Source organism: Aquarana catesbeiana, linkage group LG01 (genome assembly GCF_042186555.1).
Source record: "Aquarana catesbeiana isolate 2022-GZ linkage group LG01, ASM4218655v1, whole genome shotgun sequence".
NCBI classification, from domain to species: Eukaryota; Metazoa; Chordata; class Amphibia; order Anura; family Ranidae; genus Aquarana; species Aquarana catesbeiana.
The window spans coordinates 108,333,442-108,352,595 of NC_133324.1; the positions used below are offsets into that span (position 1 = coordinate 108,333,442).

At 41.6% G+C, this 19,154-nt stretch overlaps 1 protein-coding gene across 1 annotated transcript; it reads left to right on the forward strand.

The window, feature by feature from the left end:
• Nucleotides 1–365: 365 nt before the first annotated feature.
• Nucleotides 366–18,854, forward strand: LOC141133385 (granzyme A-like). Its single transcript, XM_073622748.1, has 5 exons — nt 366–492; nt 3,536–3,689; nt 6,626–6,770; nt 13,288–13,551; nt 16,661–18,854. The coding sequence occupies exons 1-5, from the start codon at nt 438–440 to the stop codon at nt 16,811–16,813; spliced, it is 771 nt and encodes a 256-aa protein (XP_073478849.1). The 5' UTR covers nt 366–437; the 3' UTR covers nt 16,814–18,854.
• Nucleotides 18,855–19,154: the final 300 nt, after the last annotated feature.

The window sequence follows — 19,154 nt, forward strand, 5'->3', positions numbered from 1 at the left end:
ACTCTAGGGAGAATGACCCAGTGATTTGGTAATTTGGGAGGTTTAATAGTGGAGAAAGTTTGAGGGTGAGGCCATGAGAATGTGTTTCATGTTATGAGTGGTCCCAAAAGTGGGAAAGCCTTTAAAGTCAGAGTTAGCCATTCAATTAAAAATTTCAGAAGCAGATCAGCAATGACAACCAATAAACTGTATATTTGTCATAACAGGTAGCCTTTTTAAAATTATAGCCAAGTCTGGTATGGAATTTTTAAAGAGGTTAACTTTGAGAACTAGTGATGGTGATGGCAGATAAGTACTTTTCTGCAGTGTATTTTTTTGCTCTAGGAGTGATAAAGCTTTATCAGCATGTAGTATAAGATTGTTGTGATAAGATTTCTTGGGGCATATATACATTCCCAGTCCATACCATTCACACTGGTGATGTCTGACTCTCAACCATGAGACTGCAACTTATTTTGACTCTCTTTGCACTTCACCTACTCTGCTCTGATGGTAAGACTTTTTTTGTGTATTTTATTTCTCATGGTCCATGTAACTTGTGGTGTGTTCATTAAGCTCTTTGTCAACATACTTTTTTTATTAAAAGTTGACACTTTTTCTTATCTCAGAAAGTTAAGGTTATTTCTAGTTCTGTTATTGACAGCCTTTCTCAACCTTGTTACCCCAGAGGGACCATTAAAATATATTTCCAGGTCTCTGTGAACCCCTGTGAAAAGAAATGTACCCACAATTCGCTGTACATTAGCATGATCACCAAATTGTAGAATGTTTTATATATAAGGATAAATAATATGGCTTACCCAGCATATTTGACGCCCTGGGCAAATAATCTGCTCTATACAACCTTTTTAGTAATAATCTTAAAACAAAATTAATACTAATAACAGAAAAGAAATGCAGATAGTAAAAATGGTGATGTCTCCTGACATTAGTGGTCATTGTAAACATGCCCCTTCCATTGTTTGTTAATGTAGGGAGTAGATAAATTTACCATGGCTTACTGCTCATGAAACGCCTAGCAATCCCAGGGGGAACCCGGGGTGAGAAAGGCATTTTTCTGATATGTTTACTCGCAGTCCATATATTCTAATAATATAATGAACTACTAAAAGTTGCTAGGCTTTCTCGTTTGGCGCTAAGGTCAATACTCAAATGCTGCATGTTTCCCAATTTGGGGTTTTTCCTGGGCACACTGAGCAGTTTTTTTGTGCAAGCACTTTTTTGAGCTTGCTCTTAAAGGGAATGTATTCATTTTGATTATTAGTGATCATGTCAAGTTGTCTCCGTCTTCACAAAAAAAATGTCTTGGATTGGATTGCTTTCTTGACATTCTTTTTTTTTTTTTTGTACATCCACTGCAGATAATAAATTGTGTATTATTACATTTTATCATTAAAGTAAACTTTCAGACAAAATGTTTTCTTTTCTTTTTAGCGTTAGGAAGGGTCAGATTTGTATTGCAGGAATAAAAACTAAAAACTAGGAAAGGGTATCAACAAATTAGCCAATCAGCAGTAATCAGATTTAAAGAAGCTTGGGATAAAAATATGTCTACAGGCAAAAAATAAAACTAAAAAAAAAATCTTTTGCCATCACTTTGACCATTGGTTTATTACTATCTATGTCCCTCTTATGCTGCGTACACACGATCGCACATTCCGACAACATGTTGGATCAAACTTGTCTTGCATACACACGGTCACACAAACCTTGTCGGAAATTCCAATCGCCAAGAATGCGGTGACGTATGACGAGCCGAGAAAAATTACGTTCAATAGCCAGTGCGGCGCTTCTGCTTGATTCCGAGCATGCGTGGAATTGTGTACACACAATCGGAATTTACGACAACGGATTTTGTTGTCGTAAAATTTGAGATCCATATCTCAAATTTTGTTTGTCAGAAATTCCGACGGAAAATGTCCAATGGAGCCTACACACGGTCGGAATTTCTGACAAGAAGCTCCCATCGAACATTTGCCGTCGGAAAATCCAACCGCGTGTATGCGGCGTTACAAATACTGCTCCTCACATGCAGTGTTTTTTTTGTTTTTTTTTAAATATTGATTTTTCTTGAATAGTTTGCAAGGTTACATTCAAAAAGCCCATAGTCTAGATCACCTTGATCCCATATACCACAACATTAGTGGAGCTTGAGAAAGACAATCCTTTCTAATGTTTTGAAAATCATTATAAGTATGTCTTACCACCTGTTCAACAAATACATCTATACTTAGGTAACCGTTATTTCACTTGGGCAAAGATCTGCCCAAAAGCAAAATGAAACAAACAATAAGAAGAGACAGGAACCAGAAAAAGAATAGGGAAAGATGAAAAATGTAAAAAAAAACGTGCGGTGTTAGGCTGCATTCACACTACAGCGTTTTGAATTATGGGCAGATTGGCCGCGAATCTCCCAACAATTTGACAGCGCTGACGTGTGAATGACAAATCTTGGAACTCGTATTTGAGATGCCATTCATTTGAATGACACCTCAAATCGCGGTGTGGGTCTGCCGCGATTGTTACGCGATAAAACGTGCCTTAATAGCGGCAATCCACGTCGCGGGAAGCATGCCGTCCAAAAAAAGTTCAGTGCGGTTTTCACATTTCATATAGTCCTATTGATTTAGTAAATCTTTTTTTTTAAGATAGAGAATTGATATTTTTTTTGGGGGGTGGGTTGCTTTGAGGCTCAGCATGGGGTATATGTAGAATGTATAATGTCTATTTTTTGCATTTGTTGGGATACACTGAATGGGGGAAGGAAGGCTGTAGAAGTCAAATTTACTAAAGCTGGCCATAGATGGTTTGAATCTCAGCTGGTTCAGTTCAGCAGAGACCAGTCAAGATTCATACTATCTATCTCAATTGACTTGAGCATGTCGGATTTCAGCATGTGATTATAGCCTCTAGCAGTAATCACTGTGTTCTCCCAGCAGGGACAGCTCCCCATGCACAAAATCCCCCCCCCTCCCCCCCCCCCCCCAGCGGGAGAACACAACAGCAACCCGTGGGTTGCTGTTGTTGATTTGATGTTGTCACTATTCTTCTACTCACTGTTCTCGTGTTTGGAGAAAAGCCTCTATCAACGTAGTTGCCTCCACCCAGAAAGGATCAGCTGTAGGGATCCTACAGCCAACACTGGTAACTAGACCTTTTCCCTCAACCTGCACGTGTTTGGGCACAGCTTCTATTGCTCATTTTTAGTAAATTTATGATGTAAATGGATAATGCAGGAAGGTTTTATGACCACCATCTTCCGTTTAGAAAGTTTTTGAAAGGAGCTTAGAAAATCTGTACCGTTTCTACATTATAGGCTTTTTCTCATTTGAGATTGAGGAGAGAAGTTGGTTGCTTTCAGGAGTTTTCTTCTATAATTGCATTTAGAAAAGGAAACATTGTAGAACCCCATGCTTTGTTCACTTGGATTTGAACTCCCCATATATGGCTTTGCATTCTAATATTATGGTAAATATTTAATGTGTTTCATGGTTTGGTGTTTTTTGATATGAGACTTCTATGTTCATTCACACAGGCGCCAGGATAAAAATCATAAATGGAGATATAGCTAAACCACATTCCAGACCGTACATGGCTCTGATAAAGTTTGAGACAAAGTATGAAGAAATGATATGTGGAGGAAGTTTAATACACCCCAGGTGGGTGCTGACTGCTGGTCACTGTAACAGGTAAGTACATGCATAGCATAGTATTCAGCACATCCTAAAATTTTACAAAATTAATGGAATGGATTTTTTTCCAGCCATGCTTGTAGAAAAATTGTATGTGTGTGTGTGTGTAGGTTAACTTTGTTTTCCCTTTAACCTTGCAGCCCAAACTTTCCTGGCAAGCAACAAGCAGAACTTATACACTTATCCCTCCAGAAGTATTACTACTCCCTATCCTGATATGAACACTCAAAGCATGAAAGCCCCAGGCTCCATGTTGCCCCTCCATGGTTACACTCCTCAGAGACCTCCCGGTGTTCTGTCGGATAGTACCCGCTATTGAGAAGTGCCCGGGTTGTACTGCGCATGCGCCGTACGGAACAGCACAACAGCTGATTTTACGATCAGCTGTTGTGACGGCGAACCGGCGCATGCGCACAATAGCAGACGGAAGAGATTTTTCTGTCAGATTGTGCCTCGCCCTGGTGAGGCGTGTTTGTGTTGTTGAGGGGCAGATTAGATTAGACAAGATGGGGGCATATTTTTAAATGAAGGCCAGTGCTGCAGAACACATATTTTACAGACAGAAAAACCCGCCCCTCAGTTGACTAAACACGCCCTGCAAGCGTCCAGGAAGAATAACAGAAAAATGTGTGTTTTGCAGCACTGCCCATCATTGAATAATCCACCCCCATCATGTACTAATCCGCCCCTCGACGTCATGAACACGCCTTACCAGCACGAGGCACAATCTGACAGAAACATTTCTTCCATCGCTATTGTGCCCAGGTGCCGTCTCGCCGACACAACAGCTGAGTGTAAACTCAGCTGTTGTGCTGTTCCGTACGGCGCATGTGCCGTTCATCCCGGGCACTTTTTGATAGAACACCGGCTACATTTTATATATGTTTTTTTTTATACCAGCCTTTTACAAATGACCTAAGGCTAGTTAGGTAACTCACAGACTCCTCTTCTGCTTTGGATCATCTCTGGCAGTGCAGAGGAGTTAGCGCAGCTCTTTGCAACACTGTTCCCCATGGTGATGCGTCGTATCTGTAGGAGGCAGGTCCATGATACCCTGCACTCACAGGACATCATCAGTCTTCCAGGTTGAATGACACTGGTTGTCTTTCATGTCTTTATGGACCTTGCTTTGTGTACTGGTGCGCAGTCATGTTGGAACAGGAAGGGGCCATCCTCAAACTGTTCCCACAAAGTTGGGAGCATGAAATTGTTCAAAATGTCTTGATATGCTGACGCCTTAAGAGTTCCCTTCACTGGAACTAAGAGGCCAAGCCCAACCCCTGAAAAACAACCCCACACTATAATCCCCCCTCCACCAAATGATTTGAGGGGGTGGCTCAATACTTTTGGCAATATATTGTGGATGAACAAGTTTGGGGTGGAGGAGCTTGACTGGCCTGACCTCAACCCGATAGAGCACCTTTGGGATGAATTAAAGCTGAGACTGCGAGCCAGGCCTTCTCATCCAACATCAGTGCCTGACCTCACAAATGCGCGTTTGGAAGAATGGTCAAACAATCCCTTAGACACACTGCTAAACCTTGTGGACAGTCTTCCCAGAAGAGTTGAAGCTGTTATAGCTGCAAAGGGTGGGCCAACTCAATATTGGACCCTACGGACTAAGACTGGGATGTCATTAAAGTTCATGTGCATGTAAAAGCAGGTGTCCCCATACTTTTGGTAGTATAGTTTATAAGCTGGAGTTTTGCTTTAGATAAGAAATTTTATCTAGCAGAAAAAGGGATTTTACATGACCATGCTGTAAATATACACAACAGTATAGTCATGTATAATGCATTTTTGTCTGAATCTAAAGTTCTTATCTAAAGCATATGCAAAGTCTGGTCAAAGCTATAAATAAAAAATCTGTTTTGTTAGATTCTGTCTGCTATATTCCAGGTTCACTTTAAAGCAGAGCTCCACCCAAAAGGGGAAGTTCCGCTTTAAGGACTCGTTCCCCGCTCCTCTTGCACAATTGGCACTTTTGAGGAGTAGGGGGGGAGCAGGTACCCAATTTTGACAGGTACCTGCTTCCCACTTCCATTCCGAGCGCCGTGGCACTCAGAAATGCAAGTCCTCCACCCTCCCCCCTGCAGTCTTCTGGGACACTGACAGGTCCCAGAAGACTGCATCCACCATTCACAATGTGCAGCGTGACTTGCGCATGCGCAGTGGGCACCCAGCCGTGAAGCCGCAAGCTGTGAAAGCCGGGTGCCCATAATGAAGATGCCAGCGCCGGGGACTGAAGACTGCAGATGAGACCGACTGGGGTGGACACAACGCTGGATCGTGGGACAGGTGAGTGGCTGTTTTTTAAAAGTCAGCAGCTACAGTTTTTGTAGCTGCTGGCTTTTATTTTTTCCACAGGTGGCTGGAACTCCTCTTTAATAGGTTACATTCAGAGATAAAACACAATCATTTATCTGTAAATAGCTTGTGTGCATTAAATTGTCCTGATAGAGATTGGGCAGTATATGAGGATGTTGTATGTAACCTACAGAGTACTTTCTGAACTTGGAAAAGTGACAGAGTTGCTTAAAATATTTTTTTTAAATCCTGGCCTGATGGTTTAGGGGGTATACGGGCAGGGAGTTTATCGGAATGTGGAAGCCCCCATGTGGTCGTATTTGGTCGGCCTTTATTTACATGGCCATGGATTCCCAGCCAGAAAATGAACTGGCACTGGTTCCTTAACAACCATTGACTGGAAACTGTCATATATAGTAGCAGAAGAAAAGCTCAAATTGAACAAGCAAAAAGACTGGCACAGGTAAAACACAGGTTCAAAGCTCATTCCTATTAGGTAGAGCAGAATTACATGACAAAACATCGTACTGGTTATGCACAAGTCACCCAAATATGGAAGAAAACCTATAATATAATGTGATGTGCACGATATAATGACCGCCATATTGGTTATCTCTGTCTTTTAGGCCTGGAAGTGTTACAACTGTTATTCTCGGTGCTCATGCCAAGGACAAAAAGGAGAAACAGCAGCAAGTGTTTCGTTATCCCAGGAGTTATACGCACCCTCTCTATAACAACACCCATTATTTTAATGATCTTAAACTATATAAGGTAAGAATATTGGATACATACTTTATTCATTAAAATATTATTGCAAATATTATGGCCTCAGGGTCCAGCAATGTTCTTTGACTACCATCTATACTCGCCTATTGGTGATACTTATTACCAGGGCTTTTTTTCTCAAACAATAGGTGCTGGAACTCAACCACGGCCCCCCAAAACCCTCCACCCACACCATCAAATAGTGGATGCGGTCCTTCAAATTTCACGAACATTAGGAGGGTCTTAAAGGGGCATTAAATACCAAGATTGCATTACATACAGAGTGCAGAGTTCAGGGGGGTTACACACAGAGTGCAGAGTTCAGGGGGGTTACACACAGAGTGCAGAGTTCAGGGGGGTTACACACACAGAGTGCAGAGCTGTCACTTGTAAACACAGAAACCAGACTTCTGTGTGTACAAGTGATTGTGGTGAGCAGGCACCAAAGGGTCTGAGAAGAGGTGGTGGAACTGAGTTCCACCAAGTTCCCCCTGAAAAATAGCCCTGCTTATTACGTTTATTTTTATGAGCTGCCATCTATTTGGATTCAGGCTCCTCATAATAGGCTATCTTTACATTTTCTGGATCCGGCTTCTGGCTCCGTCCATTCTATTCTTCTCTTCTTTTCTTCTGCGCTGTTCCTTCCCACGATGATGGTACACTGCTTTATGGACTGAGTTTCCTGTGCTTTGTTGATGCCCTTTCTAGTTATATACCAATAGGATCCCCTGAATAAGCTATCAGGGAAATTCATAGCGATCTATTGGCACTGACACTGTGATTCCGTGTGCCTGGCCTCCAGCCAGAAAGGATCTTCTTGGACTACTTTGTTACTATCCCTTAGGCCATCTATGTGGTTTTCCTTGTTTAACATCTTGATCTGTCCTCATGTATGGGACAGTGTATCTTTAAGACATGTTCATGTATTTTTCTTATCATGTGTTTTTTAACCACTTCAGCCCCGGAAGATTTGGCTGCTCACTGACCAGGCCATTTTTTGCGATTCGGCATTGCGTCGCTTTAACTGAAAATTGCGCGGTCGTGCGACGCTTCACCCAAACAAAATCGATGTCCTTTTTTTCCCACAAATAGAGATTTCTTTAGGTGGTGTTTGATCACCACTGCAGTTTTTATTTTTTGCGCTATAAACAAAAAAAGAGTGACAATTTTGAAAAAAAAAACACATTTTGTACTTTTTGTGATAATAAATATCCCAATTTTTATTTTTTTTAAAAGCTAGATTTTTCTCAGTTTAGGCCGATATGTATTCTTCTACATATTTTTGGTTAAAAAAATCGCAATAAGCATATGTTGATTGGTTTGCGCAAAAGTTATAGCGTCTACAAAATAGGGGATAGATTTATAGCATTTGTATTATTATTTTTTTTCTTTACTAGTAATAGCGTGATCTGCGATTTTTATCAGGACTGTGACATTATGGCGGACACCTCGGACACGTTTGACACATTTTTGGGACCTTTGGCATTTTTACAGCGATCAGTGCTATAAAAATGCACTGATTACTGTAAAAATGTCACTGACAGGGAAGGGGTTAACACTAGGGGGCGATCAAGGGGTTAATTGTGTTGCCTGTGTGTGTTTCTAACGGTAGGGGGAGGGGACTGACTAGAGGGGATGACAGATCGTGGTTCCTACATATTAGCAACTCACAATCTGTCATTCCTCACAGAACAGAACAGGGATTTGTGTGTTTACACACACACGTTCCTGTTCTGCGACCATCGGCCACGAGCATCAGCACCCCCCAGTGCAGTGGGCATGTGTGTGCGCGCCTGCTATCCCGATCCCATGAGCCGACGTACAGCTACGGCGATTCGCGGGATCGTGCCGACCTGCCGCTGTATAATGACGGCGGCTGGTCGGCAAGCGGTTAATGTTTATTCAATAAATGTAATATTTTTACTATAATATGAGAACATTTCTCTTTCCTAATTGGGATTATAGTAGCAACCTTTAAAGTCCATTTTCTTTTTTTTTTCTGTTTTTGCTCAATTATTATTGGATGTGGTACCACGCTTTGCAGTATATGTCTCAAATCTCTTTTTCAATATATTCTTGAATTTAGGAATTACAATCATTTTATTGCATTGCAATACAATATTGAACAGAGTTTTAGGACAACTTTTTCCAAGTTCAAATTCCCCTAAATATTTTTTAATATTTTAAAGAACTGTCAATCAAATGAATAATTTAGATGTGGCAGAATAAAAGCAGTACTGTAGAATAAACTGAAGGCAAAACTTTTTTTTAGTTTTGCATAGAGTGGAGAGGGATTAGAACGCTTGTCAGGTTTTATTGCTGTCTGTGATCCTGTTAACCTCCCTGGCGGTATGATTATTTCGGATTTTAGGTGCTGAAAGCGGTACAATTATTTTGCATGGAAATTTGGCGTTTTATATTGTAGGTCTGTAAATCTTAACAATAACACACTTAAATCTGTCCAAACAAGAGTCTAGTAGATATCCCGGGTATGATAAAGTTTGAAACACAAAAACATAAATTATAATATAATAAATAAAAATAAATAATTAAAAAATTTTTTTAAAAATTGTAATAAAATAAATTTCCCCACAATTCACTATCGCTCAATTCTGCAAGTGTTCTAATTTACTATCGCTGTTTTCTAGCTGGTCTAAAGCCACTTTTGACGTAAAGGGACACTTTTTGGTTGCTATGGACAATCTCCAGTTTCCAGGCAGAAAGAACAGTGTATATCATGTAAAACTGCATGCAGGGCATGGGCCAAAGCACTGGGGACAAAGGGGATGTGAAATCATTTCATACAGTACTGTAATCTGTAAGACTACAGTACTGTATGTGTTATGATTTTTACTTTTTTTTTAATTTGCCGCCAGGCTCCGCCCCCATGCGTCGCGACGCTCGCAGGGAACGGAGCCTGGCAAGAAGAGGCTTCGGAGGAGGACGGAGCCCTCGGACACTGCGGGTGACATCGCAGGATCCCGGGGACAAGGTAAGTAAGGAGGCACCAGGATCCTGCGATGTAAACCTGAGTGTGGCTCGGGGTTACCGCTAATGGTCCTGAATTTTAACCCCGAGCCACACTCGGGAATACCGCCAGGGAGGCTAGAGAGGGAGTCCCACGAAAAAAAAAATGTAAAAGTCAGCAGCTACAAATACTGCAGCTGCTGACTTTTAAAATAAGGACACTCACCTGTCCCAGGGTCCAGCGATGTCGGCACCCGAGACCGAAACGTCCCTCGGTCCTCGGGTGCTGCTGCCACCATTCTCTGTAAGGGAATCAGGAAGTGAACCGCTGCGGCTTCACTTCCCGGTTCCCTACTGCGTATGCGCGAGTCGCGCTATGCTTCCTAACTGGTCCCCGCTGTCTCTGGGACCTGTGTGTGTCCCAGCAGACAGTGCGGTGGGGACGGGAAGAGGCATAGACTCCCGTGGGAGTCTATGCCGGAAGTGGGTGTAAATACCTGTCTTAGACAGCTATCTGCACCCCCCTCCCCCCTGAAAGGTGCCAAATGTGACACCGGAGGGGGGAGGGTTCTGAAAAGCGGAGGTTCAAATTTTATGTGAACCTCCGCTTTAAGGAGATTCACCCTCTCTATTTGTCCTGTTAAACATTATCATTGAAAGTGAAAGTAAAAGAAAATCCAAAATTTTGGATTGTCCCCAGAAAAGTTATAGAGAGGAAATCTACCAATGGGTACAAAAGTTCTGGTGACCTGGGAGACCCCAAGGAATTCCCTTAGTTTATGGGGATTTCCTCTCACTTCCTGTTTGGCTATGGGACAGGCAGTAAAGGGAAATCCCCCCCCCCCCCCCCCCATGGGACACAGATGGCAAAATAAATCTGACCAGGGTTATAACCCTCCCTTACTCTATCCAAAATGAAAAAAAAAAGTTTTGCCTTCAGTTGTACTTTAACTTCACCCCAGTGCTCTTTTCCACACCAAAGAATCAAGTATCAATATATCTACCATGGATAACTGGCAGTTAGCCCATGATACCAAATTTCAGTTGCATGAAATTGAAACATATGAAAAACTTTAGAGCTAGATGAAGTCTTACAAATACATAAAGTACTTATTTGCTCAAATCTCAGTTCTAGCGGACCAGAGAAAGTGTGTGGGTAAGAGCACTAAAACAGGTTACTGAGCAAGTGGGCAAGCAATCATTCATAGAAATTCATACAATTCTTAGCAATCATTGTGGTTACTGAGCCCCACTACTACCCCACATATTGCTGACATATGCCATGTATGGCCAGCTATCACTACAGGAATAGGGATGGATGTTTTGTAAATGGGTAAAAAACTAGTTTTAAGACATACGACAAAGGATAGCTGACACCAGAACATGTTCAAAAAGAACTAAGTACTGTTGGTAACAGGAGGGAGCCATTAATGAAATGACTTATTATACCCACAGTTGTCAATAGTTTTCAAGGGAGTAGAGGTTTTATCTTCCCTTCCTGTAAACCAAAACAAGAGGATTTTAGAAAAGAAAGCAGAATAATAATAATCTTTTTTCAAGCTCCGTAAATTTTAGATTTCAAATAATTACAGTAGCAGTATTGACATATTAAGGGCCGGTTCACACCATGGCCACACATGAATCATACATTCACATGCGATTCTGTGATTTCAGCCCATTCATTTTGAATGGGTTAAAATCACAATGCACTAAAGTAGTCAATGCACTACTTATTCTGTAAAATGCACTGTAACTGGATGGTATAATACAAAAGTACCATGCAATCCAGTGCAAGCAGGTGTTTGCAACCTGCTTTTGGGGTGAGGTTAACTGTCTATTGTCACCCCTGGCATGGTGTGAACCGGTGTTCTGTCAAATTCTCCAACCCAATCAAAACTCCAACCACGTCATTTCCGGTTTCTTTAAACCATCAGTAATTGTAGATTTTAACAAATTGCTGTTTGGACACAACACTGACAACGAATACAGTCCGGTGCACGATATTATGAGCGGAGATTGTTACTCCGTTCCGATACTAGCCAACAAAATGGCCTCCTCCAAGGCAGCGACAACTTTGTCCTCGTTAGCCACTGTGCTGTCAAAACAGCTAAATCTTCCTGTACCGGACTGTATTCGGTTGCCGGCGTTGTATCCTTATAGCGATTCATCAAAATCTCCAATTACTGATGGTTTAAATAAACCGGAAATGACGTGGTTTGCGTTTTTGACGGGTTGGAGAATTTTGGCAGAACACGGCCCTTAAAGATTTTGTAAACCTGGAACATAAAAAATTAACAAGCCATATCCCTCATATGCCTCAATCCAAAGCAGTCAGCGTCATTTCTTTCTGCTGCCTCTTCCCTCCACTATCTGCATGACTGTGTAGAAAGGGGTGTGTCCATTCCCTCCACTCAGGTCTCAGATTACACTGAAGCTCTGTTCTCTAGCTGTGCAGTGCGTGAGGTCACATTCCTGCCCCTTGCCTTCTGGATCTGAGAAATAGCCTTTGTTCTGTATACTTTGAACAGATCTGGAGTACAATTACAGTATGTAGAAGGATGTGTTTCATCTCTGTATATCACCTGAGGCTAGTCACTTCACTGAGCATAAGTAAGGGTTTACAACCACTTTAACCTCCCTGGCGGTATGATTATTTCAGATTTTTGCATCCCAAAGCAGTACAATTATTTTGCATAGCAATTTGGAGTTTTATATTGTAGGCCTGTTATTCTTAGCAATAACACACTTAGATCTGTCCACCAAGAGTCTAGTAGATATCCCGGGTATGATGAAGTTTGAAACACAAAATTATAAATTATAATATAATAAATATAAGTAATTTAAAAAAAATAATAATATAATAATAATAAAATAAATTTCCCCACGATTCACTATCGCTCAATTCTGCAAGTGTTCTAATTTACTATCGCTGTTTTCTAGCTGGTCTAAAGCCACTTTTGATGTAAAGGGACACTTTTTGGTTGCTATGGACAATCTCAAGTTTCCAGGCAGAAAGAACAGTATATATAATATAAAACTACATGCAGGGCATAGGACAAAGCACTGGGGACAAAAGGGATGTGAAATGATTTCATACAGTACTGTAATCTGTAAGATTACAGTACTTTATGTGTTATGATTTTTATATTTTTTTAATTGGCCGCCAGGCTCCGCCCCGTGCGTTGCGACGCTCGCAGGGAACAGAGCCTGCACACAGAGGTATCGGGCAGAGGACACAGCCCGCAGACAGCGCGGGGGGACATCGCAAGATCCCGGGGACAAGGTAAGTACACCGCTCCAGGATCCTGAGATGTAATCCCGAGTGTGGCTCGGGGTTACCGCTAATGGTGCTGAAATTTAACCCCGAGCCACACTCAGGAAAACCGTCAGGGAGGCTACTAATTTAGAATTAATTCATAACTGAATTAAATGATCAAATAAAAAAATAAATGTAACTTATACCATATTAATGTCCTTGCAGTCGTATTTTCTTAACTACCCAAATCTTTTCTCTTCATTTTATTGGTTAAACTCTCTCTCATTTGGTATATTACAGTTATCTTCTGCAGCTAAGCTGGGAAAAGCTGTTCAACTTCTACCTCTGCCAGAAACATTTGATGACCTAAAGGAGGGGACTGTATGTGAAGCAGCAGGATGGGGAAAGACAGAGATAGACGATGATTCAGAATATCTGCTGCAAGTTAATATCACTGTCCTAAACAGAGGAACGTGCGCTGAACACTATATAAGTAAAGAATATGAAATAACAGAAAATATGATGTGTACTAAGGTGGGACCTCGAGGACAGGATACCTGCAGTGTAAGTATACTGTCTATTTCTCAGCCAGTAATGTGTGCTTTACAGAATGAATGAATGTGCACTATTACCAAACTGTAGCCCTTTGTTATTCACACCCAGAGCCTGGACAAGGGGTGGGCAGAAGAAGCGGCTGCCCTGGGCGCAATGGTTTATTGCAAGGATGAAGGTGTCCTGATCCTAACCTAAGGGAAGGGGGGGTGCAGTTTGGCATCTTTGCCCTGGGCGTGGGATGACCTTGTCCCAGCACTGTTCCCATCTGCCAAATCTGGACAATTTAAAGCAGGGGCCTCCGAACTTTCTAAACAAAGGGCCAGTTTACTGTCCTTCAGGCTTTAGGGGGGCCCGAGTTGTGGCCAGTGGGAGAAGAAAATGCACCATTATTGGTTTTAGCGGGAGAAATAGTGCCTCACTGTTGGTATGAGTGGGAGGAACAATGCCCCAATGATGGTGTCATTAGGAGGAATGGTGCCCATCATTGGTGTTAGTTGGAGGAAAAGTTTCCTAAGGGATGGATAAAGGCAAGCAAAGGGCTGCATCTTGGCCGCATCTTAGCCACAGTTTGGAGATCACTGATTTAAAGGATACATCTTGTATCTCTCATAAGCTATTACAAACCTATGGATTTAGCTAAACATCAAAAAGTAAACATAAACCCAAACTGAATACCATACAGTTTGCTAAAGCACTGTGTATCATTAAAGCAGTTCTAAACTGTATCTGAGCCCAACAAACTGAAAATGCAATTCAATTAATTTTAATTCAAAGCAAACTCATCCATGTCTCCATGCCTTATTCTGTTGAGAAATCACTTTGAAAAACACCCCCTAGCATATCTAGCCACGGCCATCTTGAGTAATGGCAGATGATTTACGTAGAATTTACTTGCTGGAATCCATCTGCCCTTAGTTCAGGCACGCATACAGGAGGGTGTGCTTAGCTGAGAAAGCTCCTCCTCCCCTCCTCCAGATGAAAAAAAAAACACACAAAGACTCCTGGTATTGATATTTTGATATGGTGTTGATATCTTCTACAGCCATTTCCTGTATGCAATCAATGTATGGGCTGGACCTCCTTCTTGCAAAGTTCTCACAGGCCCCAAGGAAGGGGGGGCCCACTGCGCACTCTCTGCACACACTGGAGATTGCGTTTGGGAAGAGCTCCTCACCTGTCAATTGCAGCTGCAGCTCAAAGAAATTTGCATATGCTTGTACTGTACTCGCCCTCGGAAGGAGGCAGGTGCGATGCCAACAATACACTGATACACAAGTGGTTACATGCAGCTGGGGCCTCTGAATAAGCCTGGACATAGATGGTTTGTCCATGAGTCACTGGCTCTGACCACATACATGCTGGATGCTGAAGAGCTGTAGGAGGGACAAGCATGTCCTACCCATTACAGGCCGCCTGCAGAGAACTAGAGAAGGAGGCGGATACAGGATCAGTCACCCTGATCAAGGAGAGAGAGCAGCAATGAACGCTCTTTATGGCCTGAGGCAACGTTTTATGCTGGTTTTCCACAGACTCCATTTTTTTTCTGGGAACAGGAAAGAAGGTCCCTGTCCTGCTGCCAGAAGACAATGATGTATAGTGTATGTAGTTCTATACAGTTTCTACAACACTGTAAGCGGGCACATCTGTTAGTGATGCATCTATTATCTATAGTACCTATCCATAAACTGTTACTGTTTAACCACTTCCATACAGGGCATTTTCACCCCCTTCCTGCCCAAGCCAATTTTCATTTTTTAGCACTGTTGCAATTTGAATGACAATTGCGCGGTCATGCAACACCGTACCCAAATGAAATTTTTATCATTCTTTATCCACAAATAGAGCTTTCTTTTGGTGGTATTTGATCATCTCTGCAGTTTTTATTTTTTGCGCTATAAATAAAAGAAGAGCAACAAGCTTGAAAAAAAAACACAATATTTTTTAATTTTTGCTATAATAAATATCCCATTTAAAAAAAAAAAATTTTCCTCAATTTAGGCCGATATGTATTCTTCTACATATTTTTGATAAAAAAATCGCAACAAGCGTATATTGATTGTTTGCGCAAAAGTTATAGTGTCTACAAAATAGGGGATAGTTTTATGGCATTTTTATTATTAATTTTTTTTTTTTACTAGTAATGGCGGCGATCTGCGATTTTTATCGTGACTGCAACATTGCGGCGGACATATCGGACACTTTGGACACCATTCACATTTATACAGCGATCAGCGCTATACAAATGCACTGATTACTGTATAAATGTCACTGGCGGGGAAGGGGTTAACACTAGGGGGCGATCAAGAGGTTAATTGTGTTACCTAGGGAGTGATTCTAACTGTAGGGGGAGGAGACTCACAAGGGGAGGAGACCTATCGGTGTTCCTCTGTACTGGTCTCCTCTCACCTGACAGGACGTGGATCTGTGTTACACACACAGATCCACAGTCCTGCTCTGTTAACGGGCAAACGTGGATGCCCCGCAGACATCGCGGCCGCCGGGCATGCGCATTGCCTCCTAAGTGACACGGTGCGCGCGCCCCACAGACGGCCGGGAAGCCGAGGACGTCATATGACCCCCACCCAGGATGGGAGATCCCTCCTGCAGACGTCATATGATAATGGGCGGGATGGGAAGTGGTAATAGAGAACGAGTGTATTTTCTCCTGAAAAATGAGCTCATATTGTACATTAAAAATGATACAGCACAGTTACTTAGCGTTTGGCACTTCTGCATTACAGCAATGGGGTCCTCAGTTTGAATCACAACCAGGACACTATCTGCATGGAGTTTGCATGTCTTTCCATGCTTGTGTGGGTTTTTTCCAACACTCCACATGCTGGTAGTGTAGGTTAATTGGCTTCTGTCTAAATTGGTTCTATTATGTTTGTGTATGTACAGTATGTATGCATATCAGATAGGGACCTTAAATTGTAACTGCCTTGGACAGATGGAAAAGTGTAGTATGTAAGGTGCTGTATAAATTGTTACTGCTATACCTGTAATACAAGTAAAAAAATGTACTGCATGTATTCAGTAAAGAAATGTCTACAAAATCATAGTAATCTGCAGATAAATGAAATAACAATCTGTTTAAAAAAAAAATTCCTTTTTTCAGGGGGATTCAGGTGGTCCCTTAATCTGCAATGGAGTTTTCTCAGGAGTGACATCATTTGGGCCAAGACAATGTGGACAACCTAATGAGGCCTCCGTCTTTACTCGCCTAACCCAGGAATACATCGACTGGATACATAGAGTGATCAACAAATAGTACCAAACTTGCTTTACATTCATATAATCATTATACTATCATTTTTTCAAATGCTTTATCAATCAAATTAGGTCTTTATGGAAGAATCTTTTTTTTTTCTTTTTCTGGATTCATCAAAGAGACTCTGTCAAGTATTTTAAATGTTTTCTTGTAGCATGTTTCCTTTCCTATTTTTTATTCACTTGCATGGTGGCTTTAAACCTGTTGGAGAATTCAACCACTCCAATCAATTACCTAGCACAACCAAAGCCTTTTGCCACATCATACCTTTTTCCTCTTCTGGGAGTGTCTAATTACTGTCTGTGGTGGCCCAGCTCCTATGCCCTTCCTCTCACCTTCTTATGTAAACTTTTTTGTAGCTGCTAGCGAGAGGTGAGGAGGAATAGTATAAGGCAGTGATGGCGAACCTCAACTACACTGCAGAGTGCATGAGCATCATGGGAAATGTAGTTCCAAAACATCTGGGGTACCAAGGTTTGCCATCACTGATATAAGGTGTCACTTGAATGACAGCTCTGAGTCTGCTGTAGCTGCTGACATCACATTCTAAATCCAGCAGACGCCTCCAGCCCTTTGGATAGCTACACAAAATACATTAAAAGCATATATATTTTCATGAGAAGATTATTGGTCTGACAACAGGGTCTTTTTAAAGCCTAAATGTAGCTAACACAAAGAACAGCAAAATCAGCACCTATAGTTAGTATAATCAGGTTGATTTACTAAAGGAAAATATACTGTGCACTGCAAGTGCATTTGTTCTAGATTTGAGGGGAAGCTCTGAAATGAGGGGAAGCTCCGCTGATTTCTATCATTCAATCATCTACAAGCAAAAATGCTGTTTTTTACTTTCCTTGCATGTGATTGGGTATTCTTTGCAAAGTGAAGTTTTACCTCATTTACTAAGCTCTGGAGCAAGTGCACTTGCAGTGCACAGTATATTTGCCTTTAGTAAATCAACCCCAACGTCCCCGTTGTCCTGATTCTACAAAGCCACCCCCGTAGCCAAACCCACCCCAAACCCAACCCAGCCACCAAAGACCCCCATTTTCAGAAAAAGGTCAGCAAAGATAGCCTCCATATTTCTCCTCTTACAGGTGTCCTTTACATTTACCAATATGCTTGCATGTGCATATTTTTGATTTCTTAGTAAATGCTATGTTACACAGAAACTTAGACTGCTTTAGCCGACATTTTCAGCACAATTAATAAAATCATGTTGTTTTATTGATAAAAAAAAAAACCTTCACTGTGATGCTGCTCATGTGAGAGTGTTCATTGTTAATAAAGTTTTTGTAGAGATTCACATCGACCACCTTTATTTTGCTATTACCATGTTCAAAACTTTTTGTATATACTTGTGTTTGAAATATACACTCAGTATTTTATTAGTTCACATTTTTACAGTGAACACTGATAATAGAACAACTTTATCTGTTACACAAACATAAAACATTTTTTACTTGTGGTGATGGGACCGGGTGGTGATAACTGTTTTCTGTATGTGCGCCATATCTAGAAAAGTTTTCCTCTGGGTACCAAGAAGACAACAATTTTAGTGAAACAAATGTGGAATATTGAAGTGGACCTTCATCCTCCCCACCTATTTTCCATCATATCACTCCTACCCACCTCCTCTTACACAACTGGACTTTAAAAAAAAAAAAATTCTAATACCTTTTGGTAAACACATCCCAGCACTTCCTCTATTCTTACCTAGCTGAGAATTATGTATTCAGTTGCCTGCAGCCTCACTTCACACATCCCAGGAGGTCTCAAGGTTCCCTTAAAGCTCATGTACCACGGTGCATCATCAGGGGGCCAGCTGTATCTGTCTTGTGTTTTTTGTGCCCTTACACAAAGGCTGGCAGCAAAAATATGGAAGAGACAACTGGTACCTGATGGTGGCGAAAAAAGAAGATTGTGGCACAGAAACGAGTGAGCAGCAGTGGATCCCTATAGAACACTGTTGGATTTGCTAGGGAAGTATATCATTTGTGGATAATATTGCTTGTAATAGTAAATTCATTTGCACAGTGAATCTGCATTTGATGGAACATTCAGGCAGATGTAAATGATATCCATACTCGGTATAGGTTGTGCATGTGTGAGGCTCAGAGACAGGGTAGTGTAATAATCAGAGAACACACTGACCTCAATTTTCACTGGCTAAACCTGGCCATTAATGGAACGAATTGCGAGCCGTGGGTGGACCTGTTGGTATTCTTGCTCCCAGCGTCCTTCAAACTGAAAATTGAAGGAGCTGGGTGGAAAGCTGTTGGCTGAACCACAGCTGCATCCAAGCAAATGCAGGCATTGTTCAGGTATTCTGACCAGCACT